The 12,568-nt window shown below is 39.0% G+C and overlaps 1 protein-coding gene across 3 annotated transcripts in view; it reads right to left on the bottom strand.

The window, feature by feature from the left end:
• The window catches only part of FIRRM (FIGNL1 interacting regulator of recombination and mitosis), a 35,921-nt gene that overhangs the window by 3,109 nt on the left and 20,244 nt on the right, over positions 1-12,568 (bottom strand). For all 3 annotated transcript variants that reach the window (XM_087827804.1, XM_087827802.1, XM_087827803.1), the window contains exons 11-20: positions 9,819-9,967; positions 9,417-9,546; positions 7,972-8,158; positions 7,055-7,137; positions 6,692-6,743; positions 6,385-6,474; positions 5,797-5,982; positions 3,654-3,776; positions 2,521-2,616; positions 1,033-1,146 (exon numbers count right to left, since the gene is read on the bottom strand). In XM_087827804.1, the coding sequence (XP_087683930.1) occupies positions 1,033-1,146; positions 2,521-2,616; positions 3,654-3,776; positions 5,797-5,982; positions 6,385-6,474; positions 6,692-6,743; positions 7,055-7,137; positions 7,972-8,158; positions 9,417-9,546; positions 9,819-9,967 (1,210 nt within the window). The remainder of the gene's footprint in view (positions 1-1,032; positions 1,147-2,520; positions 2,617-3,653; positions 3,777-5,796; positions 5,983-6,384; positions 6,475-6,691; positions 6,744-7,054; positions 7,138-7,971; positions 8,159-9,416; positions 9,547-9,818; positions 9,968-12,568) is intronic.

The raw sequence follows: 12,568 nt of genomic DNA, 5'->3' as shown, positions 1-12,568 counted from the left end.
TTTGGTTCATTATTGAATCCCCAGTGATTAAAACAGTGCCTGACACACATACAAGAACTCAGTAATTTTTTTCTTAAATGAATCAATCTTATCTCATGGTTTTAAATGCCTCTCATTTGCTGAATCCCCAAAATTGCTTCAGGCCTTAACTTCACTCCTGGGAATATACACATTCCTAGAAATATACAAGGTAATTTCTGCTAATAAAAACATCTGTTCTATGGGTTCTGAGCCCATTAGGATCCAAATGCAGCAGCATTTTGGAACACACTCTTATGCTAAAAAGGTTTGGCTACTTTTGCCCACACAGTTGAGAACAACAGCTACGTTTATCTCATGAAATGTAATCTGAGGTGATGGAAGGAAACACTGCAGCATCATTTACCTGAGAACAAATAAGGAAGCCCTTTAGAAACCTGGTAAATTTTTGGTTTCAAAATTTTAATCAACCTGTAATGTCAATTATAGTTTTGCTCCAGTTTCACAGAAGGTCCTTATCAGTGAGCTCTTCCTAGTCCCCCGGAGGAGGAAAATGCCAGCTATCTGGAACTGTGGGGTTGTGACCACAGTAAAGAAAGCGACACGAACTGAGGACGGTCTCCTTCAACAAGTAAACTGCCAGACCTTCCCAGTACAGTGTCATAAATAAATACCCAATTGTCAACTACATATACTTTGCAACACATTCAAACAGTCTCCCTTTCATGGGTATAAAACCAAAAGAATAATTTTAACTTCACTAAGTTATCCAATTCCCTCCTTATACACACAGTTTTCTTTGCTCAGGAACTTCATGTGCTAAAGCCCACAAAGAAAATCTCAAACTACAGGCATCATATATATGCATCAATATATATTTTTCTAAAAGAAAATAATTTAAAATGAGTTCTACTTTGACAGTCCCTCTCTATTCACAAAATTCATTTTCCCAACTTTCATTGTCACCAGTCCACAGAATTGAAGACAATAGAAGCCCCTTACACATTCTTGCAGGGTCTTTGTAACAAACAGGAACAGAAATAAGAGTTTTACCTGGACAGCTGCAGAAATGAAAAGTTTTCCTAGAGAAGATGCAAAGTCAAGGACCGCCAAGCGAACGTGGTCTGGAGGCTCTAATTTGAGGAGTGAGGCCTGCAGAGCTACTACCTAAAGAGGTAAAGACCGAAGAATAGTCATTTTGCAGAAATGTCCCAAGATTCTGATGGTGATGTGGGAGGGGAAACAAAGCAAAACCTGCAAGAGCCAAACACTCCACAAAGCCTAAACTTCATGAAGGGGGGATCTGAACAAAACAAATGATCTGAATCCGTTACTTCAGCGTTATTCCTACCAACACTGCATAAAAAAAAAAAAAAAAAAAAAAGTGTTCCTAAAGAACCAGGTGCCAATGCTCTTCCTTTCAAACTTTTGAAAATTCTGTATTTTAAATTCTAGTGAGAGAAGTTCCTTGTTATTAGCAGAGTTTGGCAAACTTTCTGTAAAGGTCCAGGTGGTCAGTATTTTATTTTACATACCTTTAAGAAAGTAAAAATCATTCTTAGCTCTTGTGCTGAAAGCAGGGCAGATTCTAGTCAGGAGGCCCTAGTTTGCCAACCCCAGATTTAAGGGAACAAGGAGAGTCTTCTGTAAAGGCAAATGCCTAAGTGAACAATTTACTTATGCTGAAATTTTAGAACTTCAGTTATTTGGATTTCTTAAAGGTAGGCAAAATTACATCAAAATTATCAGTGATTTTTCATAAAAGGATAGAACCTTCAGAATCAACAAATTCAAATTGTTGTATTCCATATAATTTGAGTGAATTTTACCACCCTCATTCTCTGTAATTTAGTAATCCTTGTTACAAGTAATTTAAATATATACCTAATTAACAAATATTTAAATTTTTCATGTACACAATCACCAGAGCCTCTAGACCACTTCAGATAAACTAAAGGCCTTTTCCCTTCTCTCTCCCCACTGGTCTAGAACCTCCAAAGGAGGCCTAACTGAGCAACACCTCAGGCTCCCCCAACAGTGACCCCGGTTCTGCCTGTCCTGGCCACAACTGCTGGGGTGGAGAAAACTCGGCAGTACTTTTCTTTCAGAATCGTTTTATCTCCTCAAACAATGAGGATTAGCCCTCGTCCATGTTGGTTACAGCCCTCACTCCCAGGACTACTGAAATGCCTTTGAAAATGCTATGAATGCAGGTCCCACACAACTCTGACAAGGGCCAGGTGGTCAGTATCTTAGGGATTTTTCTGGACAGTTAACAGCAACAGAAAAGTTCTGATTATTCCCTATCAGGGAGATATGACAGATAAAGGCTGGATTAACAGCCCAGTGTACTAACAATACTCCATTAGAAGGAAGAAATGAGACATCCCTGGACAAGCAAATTTGTTACTTTGCTCCATGCAGCTCAACAAGAACGGTAACAAGCAAACTGCGCAACAAATCATTAAAGACTGCTAAAGAGTTAAGCATCACAGTTTAACAACTTACTTAACAAAGGACTCACTTGCTCACTTTTCTTACCTGACTGATCAGCTGAGGATCTAGAGTTTGAATAAAAAATCCCAACAGTGGAAATAAAAGGCTGAGTGTCTGTTGAACATAAGGCTGACCTGTTACCTTAAATAAGAAAAATAATTTTGGTGAAAATTTTCAATTACATGTGAATAGCAGCCTTTTATAATAAGCATTTATTCTATACCCAGGTTCTTCCTATTTATTACATCACTTATGCCTTACAAATCTCTGAGGCAGATACTCCCCTTAGTTTACTAAGAAGAACAGGGGCAGGTCACACCATCTGCTCAAGACCATGTGGATAGGAAAAAGCAGAGCCACGATGCAAACCCGGATCTAATTACTTTTTTCTGCCTCTGAACAGCTTGGATATCCTGAGTCTTAAAATTCCACTCCTCTCTACATAATTGTTTCTCTCGTGATATTGTAAGTTATGTCACCAGCAGAGAGCTCCTCAATGAATATTTATAGAATATTTTGTGATGATCAGGGGGCTTGTTGAAGTGAAAATACTACAGATGGGAAATCTGACCACACATAAACTTTATGCTGAAACACCTACAAAACCATGTCCATTATTTCCCAAAAGTGTGACTGTTGCCTTCTGCTTCCACAGGCAGGACAGCGAGAGGTCAACATTTATTTCTACTTAGTCAAAGGAAACAAACATCATATTTAGATTTTTAAATGCATATTTTCAAACTCTAATACCCTGAGGGACACATATCATTCTACACATATCGCTCATCACTAGGCTTTGTCTTTGCTGATTCATCCATCTACTTGCCCCTTCCACCTTTAAGCCCAAAAGATATTATAAAAGAACCCAGAATCACAAAACAGGCTAAACTAACCCAAGAGAAAAAAGGAACAACAGAGGAACAGGCTTAAAAACTGGGTCCAACTGGTCCTGAAAACTGTTAGCTGGTCTGACATGGTCTTTACTAGGTTCTGGTTTTACAAATCTAATTCAATCACACATAAAAGAACTTGCTGAAAGAGTACAAATCAGTTATAATCACAAGCTCTACCCAGCACCTAAAGAAATGAAACCCCTTTTACTCTGCAGGGAAATTTCAATACTATTCTCTTTCTTCAATACATTATTCTTCAGGGAAATCATCAGTTGCTTTCCTTACCAGGTTAGTGTTTAGAAAAGCCCAAAGCTGACTTCCGGCTTCCATAACTGCAGTTTGTTGTCCAACATCCAGAGCTTCATTAGCAGAATTACACACAGTGAGCAAAGCAGAGAGCACCATGTTCTACGGAGAGACAGGAAAAGGACCCGAGTTTAGACACCAGCCTAAAGGAGCTGAGCCGTTCTAGAGGGTAAGAGTTACTCATAACTCTTCGTAAAAACCCATGTGGAATTGTATTCGTAAGACCCAAAGCCATCTTTTCAGCTACTTCTTTAATATATTTTATTAAAGCTAATTTTCCTTAACACAGAAATATTTGCTTCATTTTTCTAAATATTCTTCTTTTTAAGTTGAAATTTAATTAAGGAAATAAAAAGAACATTTTAATAAATATGTTGGATACAAGTAGAATGGCCAAGCTAATTTATAATATTCATCAATTTAGCCCTGGTCAGCATGGCTTGGTTTATTGGAGCATCATCCTGTACACTGAGAGGCTGCAGGTTCGATCCCTGGTCAGGGAATGTATAGGAGGCAACCAACTAACGTTTCTCTCACACCAATGTTTCTCTCTCATTTCCTCTCTCTAAAAATCAATAAACTATTCTTTAAAAAAAAATAAGAAGCAGCCCTGGCCCATGTGGCTAAGTGGTTAAGAGCGTTGGCCTGAGTATCCAAGGGTCTCGAGTTCAATACCCAGTCAAGGCACGTGCAGGAGGCAACCAGTCGACGTGGTTATCTCACATCAATCTCTCTCTCTCTCCGCTCCCCTACTCTCTCTGAAAAAGCAATGGAAAAAATACCTTCAGGTGAGAATTAAATATAAAAATAAATTTTAAAAAGAAATACACTATCTAGAATCGGAGACTAAAAGATACCTTTTCTGGATTCATTTTTAGCTACATATCCCATATCACACACCCCCCAACCCCCCCCCCCCCTCTGGCCAGGAGAGGGCTTGGTTGGGGTGTGGTGGGAGTGAAGGCCATGGAACTAGAATGATAGTAACAATGCCTGTCACCCATATGTCAGCAACCCACTTAATTTTATGTAATTACCATACTGCTCTTTAAGATTTACCAACTTCCTTTTACAAATAAACAGGTTAAGTGACCTAGTGAACTAAAGTTTTTGGTCGTACATCAAAGATTTATTCAATTTTAGAAAACAGGTGCTTTTATTTTATCCAATACAAAGTATTTTTTGTCTTTACTACAGAAATTAGTGCACAATAAATGCAAAACCTAAGCTACTTAGCCTACTCCTAATTAGGTATTTAATAGTTCTCCCAAATAAAGGCACATAAATACGTTTATTCCCTTTGGATATACACAGATGTCTTCATTATGATAATTGTGGTCAAGTGCCATTAAATAACAGAGTATCAGAATATGTACACTCAGGAATGAAATATAAGCCCCACAAAAATCCTGAACTTATCTTCCCCCAACCAATTGAAGGCCCTGTCCCCATCCTTGCTTGAATTTTCTCCTCGTATCACAAACTGATAAGCATACTTATCAGCTATTTTACTGACTCACTAATCTAGAATTTAAGTCCATGAGAGGAGGAATTCTTGTTTTGTTCCCTGATGTGCCCAATGCCTAAAACAGAACTCGGCACATAAGAGCACTCAAAATATATTTGAATCAATGCATGAGCAAATGAACACTAAACTGGATAATTCTACATGTACTATAATCGATCCATTTTTCAAAATCGTATATTTATTACTTCTTATAGATGAATTTCTTTTTTATTCCACTATTTTAAGAGAGAGCATTCTAAAGGCTCAGAGTCGGTCTGCATAACATGGGGGTTGTAGCCTGTCAAACAGAAGGACATCTGCCTGACCCAGAGCCGTGTCAGCAAAAATACTACAATATAGATAAAGGAATTTCATAATGTGTTTCACAATGTCCACTGTGTCAAGCTTCAGACACTTAGCCCACTTGTAATTTACATCACTCAAGACAGGATGTTTCTCAGAGCCTTTCACACAATGTAAAAATCTGAAAATCTCCTGAGTGTCTAACCTGAGGGGAGAGACTGGTCCATTTTATCACAACCTATCCCCAGTTCCTAAAACCGTGCTCAGCCAACCTCTACCGAAAGAATCAAATCAGTCGAACTGATTACTTGCCAGTGACTCTAGTTCCCCCGCAGTGCGACTGCTGCCAAACCACCTTCTGCTCTGTGCAGCACCTACTCTGGCAACCTCATGAGCAGCCTGCTTCTTAAGCTCAGCAGGGAAAGCCTGGAAAGAAATATGTTGCCACAGAGGCAGATTTTCTGCTGCTTTTGGGGAAAATTTCTGGATAAACTCCACCTGAAATAAATTGTTAAAGAAACATGAGTAACAAAAGACAGTTGGATGGATGGATGCACAAAAGCTAAGTATTAGCTTCCAGATTTAGTATTTTTTAAAACTTTTTAACTGAACAGTGTTATCACAAGGTATCAGATCAAGGGAGGCAACCAATGGACGTGTGTCTCACATCAATGTTTCTCTCTCTTTCTCTTTCTCTCTCCCCACTTCCTCTCTCCCTTCTACTCTCTGTAAAAATCAATGGAAAAAATATCGAGTGAGTATTAACAAAATTTTTTTGTTCATATCATGTCATCAACATTTAAACATAGAATAAATGGGGGGAGGAAAAACGCCTTAAAAAGAGTCTGAACCCAATCCTCAGCAGCTGCTTAGAGACAGTGACAATGAGAACATTCTTACCTGGTGAGTTGGGGCCATGAAGAAGAAGAGACGCCGCAGTAGTATCGACAGGTTGGTGAGCTGATAGCACTCTCCAGGGCAAGACTTTATCTGAGAAAAGACAGAAGAGATTAGCCTAAAATCATAGCTTTTATAAGCTTTTATATGCCAAGTGTTAACAGCAGCTCTTTTTGGGAGATAAGATTATAGGTAATTTTAATTTTACTCTTTCATGAACCTAAGTTACTTATATAATGAAAAAACTAATTTGACGTTATATTTAAAACACCACTTTGTAATCTCGATTTAGGCCTGCAACTCTACTCACCAGGTGAGCCACTATGGTGACATGGTGTGCACATAGCTCAGCAGTCCCATATCTGCAATGTAAAGGAGGCAGTTCTTTATATAATTATCCAGAAAAGCAAGGGGACAAACTTCCATAAAGCACTAACTATTGTAAGCCACAGTTATTCCCATGGCCAAGGAATATCACCACATACAAAGCCACCTAAGCAACAGTCATCTACTGACTTCAACCAAAGAAAGGAGGGGACGGTTCCTAATTGAATACTATGATAGGAAATCAAAGCAGTATTGAGACAGAACTTTTCTATACAGTACAAATCTAAAATCATTTACTGTCGTCACTACTATAAATCAATCCAAACGCCAAAGCAGTATGCTGTACCGAGCAAGGAAGCACCAGGCGTCCATCGCTAACAAGGCGGTGATCATATTAGCACTCAGCACCGCCCCCAGCAGAGAGGCATCCTGATGAGAGAAACAGTTCACGGTAAGTTACCATTCATGTTCCACTTCTCACAATGAAACAAAACGCTGTCACAACACAAACTGCAGGAGACCCTCAAGGGACAGACTCTATTTCCTAGAATCTGAAGGAGGCTATGCTGCCTGCCAGTCCCGCAGCAGTTTTTCAGCACCTACTATATCGAGCACCACGCTGGGCTATGGAGATTCAAACCTGGTTTTAACTGTGGTAATTCAATCACTGCAATCCACCCAGAATTCTCTGAGTAGCTGAAATTGTTAAAACAACATAGGTAACATATAAGCCTACACTTTTGTTTCTGCCTTTAACAATCCAAAGACAATATTTAACATGGCTGATACTACCCACTGTGTAATATCTTAAATGAGACTGACACATAAGTTCTAAGAATTTTTCCCGAGAATTTCCTCAACATCATTTCTAATCCAATTCCACTTAAAAAATATATTATACCAAAGATCTACAGGAAACTTGGTGCTGCATACAACTCTCTACCTTTTTTTGTGTGTGTGTGAAACTAAGGCAGGTAAAATCCACACATTTTTCCTCTCCCCACAGTCTTTCCATACCTTCCCACCCAAAATGTTTCTTCAAATGTTTTAACTAAATACTACATCTGAATACTGCCAAGCTCTAGGATTACATTTCCTAGGGCACAACTGAGTTAAAAGATAAATGTGTAAGCCCAGAGAATGACAGTCAAAAAGAGCATACATTAACTTCCCACTTTTTTCTGAATATAAATCACAATTTCACCGAAACAAAAAAAAAACAAAATAGTAACCTCAGCTTAGCTTAACAAGTAATGAACTTACCAGTTCTGGAAACAGTGAGGGGTGAAAGGAAGTGATAAATGTACACAGGTGAACACAGACATGCTGATACAAGGAGACAGCAACCTCGGCTTGCCCTTTACCCTTTACTCCCTGTAAATGAACAGGTAGAGAGAGTTCACCAGAACACTGCTCAAAACTGCAGAAAATGGCTTTGAGTAGAGATATCCTGCAGGGAAATTGAGAATACAGAACCCAACATTATTAACGTTTAATAATTAGCAGGTATAATAATATAACATATCATGGGTTGTCTTAGCAAAGCAAAATGTCTCAAGAGGTATACATTTCCAATACATGAATATGTATAATAAAAATAAAATACAAGTCACTATTAGAGAAAGTCCTTAAGGACAAGAATTTGCCTGGACATTCTATATCACTGACCAGCTGTTTATCACAGAACTAAACTATTCAAAATCAAAGACAAAATTAATGAAGAAACTTTGATGTTTAAATAAATAGCTAGAGCTCAGCCAGGCGTGGCTCAGCGGTTGAGCGTCAACCTAGGATCCTAGGTGATCGGGGTTCGATTCCCGGTCAGGGCACATGCCCGGGTTGCGGGCAGCAGCCGATCAGTGACTCTCTCATCATTGATGTTTCTATCACTCTCTCTCCCTCTCCTTTCCTCTCTCTGAAATCAATAAAGATATATTTAAAAAATAAATAAATAGCTAGATAGCATATATAAACTAGAACATTACAGTTCAGACAGGGAGAGGTCATTTTATGATTGAAATGGCTTAGGAAATCTTTGTAGAGGATTTAAATAACATTTAAAATAGACAAGATATAAATGGGTAAAGACAACAAGAGCATGAGTACAAGGTAAACATGAATAACAGGTCTGACAGCAGCCAGGTGTACGTGTAGAAAATGAGCAAAAGGATGAGTAGAAGACTGAGACAGAATGGGACGCCTTCCAACCCAAAGCTGAGAAGCCTGGCACATCGCTTTAGTTTTGAGAACAGGGAGCGCAGAGCTGGGCTTTAGGGAGACTGACGAGGGAGTGGTGCAGAGTGGGCTAAAGAGGCTGAATATCCAGGGAAAAGCAACAATCCCAGGGAAGAGGAGGAATACAAGTGGCGCTTCCCAGGAGGTAACGTGCAGCGTCCGGCGCGCTCTCCATCAGAGCTCATTTTCAATACATCTACCCCATAATTACATCTACCCCATAACGCACAATGTTTATGACATTATTAGGCAATACCTTCTAAAACACTGAACAAAATTTAAATAGTTTTAGCATCTATATATTTATATATTTTATGTGGGCATTTTTATAAAGTAGCAACATATGCATGAAGTCTACAGTAATTATTAACAAGCATATCTGACACAACAAAAAATGTAATTTCAAGATCTTTCCAAGCTATACGGCTTCCTAAACCCTCCACAGTATGACTGGATAGAAACAGCACATCTACCTGGATGCAGCTCCTGAGACCAAGCTCTCCGTGCACCACAGGGTTTGCACATCTGGGGGCTGAGAGGGCAACTTATCCATGATGACAACCAGCAGGAGACACTGTGGAAACTGTAGTTCGCATGGCAGCTCTTACAAGCAATAAAAACACATTCATCACGTTACAACAAATTGTTAAAAACATATTCTACATCTTTTCAGCAGAAACCTCATGTGATATGTAAAGAAATTAGAGGCATAATATTTTTTTAATGAGAAATATGTTCCAAGAAGAAAAAAGAGAAATTTTAAATAAAAAATTTGAAATTTAAAATAAAGATGTCTACATAAGGGAATATAACCGTCTCTAACATGTCATAATTAATAAGAGATGTTTTAACATTAACTCTGTTTTGAAGCTTACCTAATTTACTGTCCAAAACCACATTCACGAAAGGCTGGAAGGTGAGAAGCTGGGTGATGAGTGGGTCCAGGGTAACCAGGAAAGCGCCCACTATCTCCTCCTGCTGGGCTTCAGAAATCCTGGCAGCATACAGGCTGGGCGGAAAGTTGCTGGAAAGGGAGGGAAACAGTTATTAACAGCTACCTTCTAATTTCAGGAAGAGATAAGTACTGCAAAATGATGTTCTTCAAGCAGTAAGAATACATTAAAAAATAAGTATCATGTGTTTTATTAAACAAAATTCAGACTACAGAATTGACACCATAATTGGATGAAGAACTTCAGAACTAAATAACAAGGCTCTGACCTGAAATTAAAAGTTAAGAATCTTAGTGAAATATTTGGACTGTTTCAATTCATTTTAGTACCATTTTGACACTGGTGTCTTTTAAAAATACTGTAAAAATATGAATCTTAAATAACCAGTAAAAACATTAAATGTAAAAAGATATTTCTGATAAATTCTGGCATAATCATTTCTATTAAAAGTTGTCTTAAAATAGATGGAATGCTGAATTTACTATGAATTAATGCTGTTTCTCAGGAGCAAGAGCTTTACAATAACTAAACTGCATGATGATGCTCAAGGGAGATGCTACCTTTTCATGAAAAATGTCTCAGTAATGGGGTTTAAACTGAACTTCCATCAAAACCTATGTGAAATATGTATTCAGTATTTTTTGCCACGTTATTTTAATTGTGGCACACTTGACAATACATGGAAGCACCCTGTCCTGCAGGAGATAAAGAATAACATTTAAAAAGATGCACTTAAGCCCTGGCCAGGTGGCTCAGTTCATTGGAACGTCATCCTATACAGCAAAAGGTTATGGGTTCGATTCCCAGTTAGGACATGTACAGAAGGCAACTGATCGATGCTCTGTCTCTGTCTCTCTTCTCCTCTGTCTAAAATCAATAAGCAGCCCGGCTGGGCATGGCTCAGCGGTTGAGCGTCGACCTAGGATCCAGGCGATCGGGGTTCGATTCCCAGTCAGGGCACATGCCCAGGTTGCGGGCTCAACCAATGACTCTCCCATCATTGATGTTTCTATCTCTCTCTCCCTCTCCCTTCCTCTCTCTGAAATCAATATATATTTTAAAAAATAAAATCAAATCAATAAGCATATCCTTGGTGAGGAATTAAAAAAAAAAAAAAGATACACCTAAGATAAACATTAGGGCCTCTGTAGTGTGATGGAAAAAGCACCCATCCGTCAGTCATTAGTTATGTGACTTTGGTTCATTCATCTGACCTCCCTGAGTCTCTCAGTCTCTTCACTTATGACACTGATCTGGAGTTGTGACGATTAAATTATAAGTAAGGTGAAAGACATATATAAAAGGTAATGAAACTCCATAGACTTGAACTATAGCTACTGAGCATCAAAGTGTTTGCATTTCAATCAAATGATGTATTTTTAATTTATTTATTTGAAGAATGTTTACTAAATGCCTATGTATACATGCCATGCACTGTTCCAGGATATAGCAGTAAACAAAATGCACAAAATCACCGCCTTTATAGAGTGTCCATTCTAATGAAGGGAGGCAGTTAAACAAAGGAGCAAGTAAGTTCATAGCATAGCAGGTGGTAATAAGTGCTGTGGAAAAAAAACAAGGTTACAGTGGACAGGAAACTCTATTGAATTCTATTTGAATACTGAGTCATTTGAGGGTTTGCACGCAAGTCACATGACCTAACTTATGTTTGTCACTCACTCTAGCTACTGTATGAAGAACAGAGTAGAGCGAGATGAGGATGGAAGCAGAGACAGTGGGCTGGATGCTCCTTTCCAAAAATCCAGGCAAGAAAATAATAGTGGATGGGACTGGCTGGTAGCAGCTGAGGTGGTGAGAAGTGGCTGCATTCTGTATATACATAGTGAATATATACATTTATACTAAAGGCGATAACAAGAGAGTTTTGCTAATTAACCACATGTGGTTAATGGCTTTGGTTCATTCATCTGACCTCCCTGAGTCTCTCAGTCTCTTCACTTGTGACACTGATCTGGAGTTGTGAGGATTAAATTATAAGTAAGGTGAAAGACATATATAAAAGGGAATGAAACTCCATAGACTTGACACATGTGGTTAATTAGCAAACAAGAAAAACATTAAAGGAGACAGCAATGATTTGGGCCAGATCAATGTGAAGAAGGAAGCTGCCATTTAAACTGAAATGAGGAAGCCACAGAGGAGATTGTATGGGGAGGAGGGGGGATGAAATGGGTGGGAAACAAGAGTCTGGTTTGGGTCAGCTTAAGTGTAGTTACATTAAAAGGAGAAATATCAACTTAAAGTCTTGAGACTAAATGACCATAGAGAAGGGGCCTGAGGACTGAGGGCTGGGGCAACCCAACTTAAAGAAGCTCCGGAGAAGAGGAGGAACCTGCCGAGACAGCTGAGGAGCAGCCGGTGAGATCAGAAGAGAACCAAGAGGGAGGGATGTCCTAGAAGTCAACAGAAGAGAGTTCAAAAGAAAGGGTCAAGCACTGCTGACAAGTTAAGGTGAGGCCTAAACTGACCACTGGATATGGCAACATGGAGGTCACAGATGACCTTGACCAGAGCTGTTTTGGTGAAGTGGAGGAAGAGAAAGTCTGACTGGAATATGATTAAGAAATAAAGTACAGGTGACCCTTGAACAACGCAGGGATTAGGGGTGCAAACTCCCCGCAGTCAAAAGTCTGTGTATATCTTTTGACTCC

The sequence above is a fragment of the Miniopterus natalensis genome, chromosome 19 (assembly GCF_054644295.1).
Source record: "Miniopterus natalensis isolate mMinNat1 chromosome 19, mMinNat1.hap1, whole genome shotgun sequence".
In the NCBI taxonomy this organism is placed as follows: Eukaryota; Metazoa; Chordata; class Mammalia; order Chiroptera; family Miniopteridae; genus Miniopterus; species Miniopterus natalensis.
Note: the sequence above shows the minus strand (reverse complement) of the source record. Positions and strands in the feature narration are given on the sequence as shown.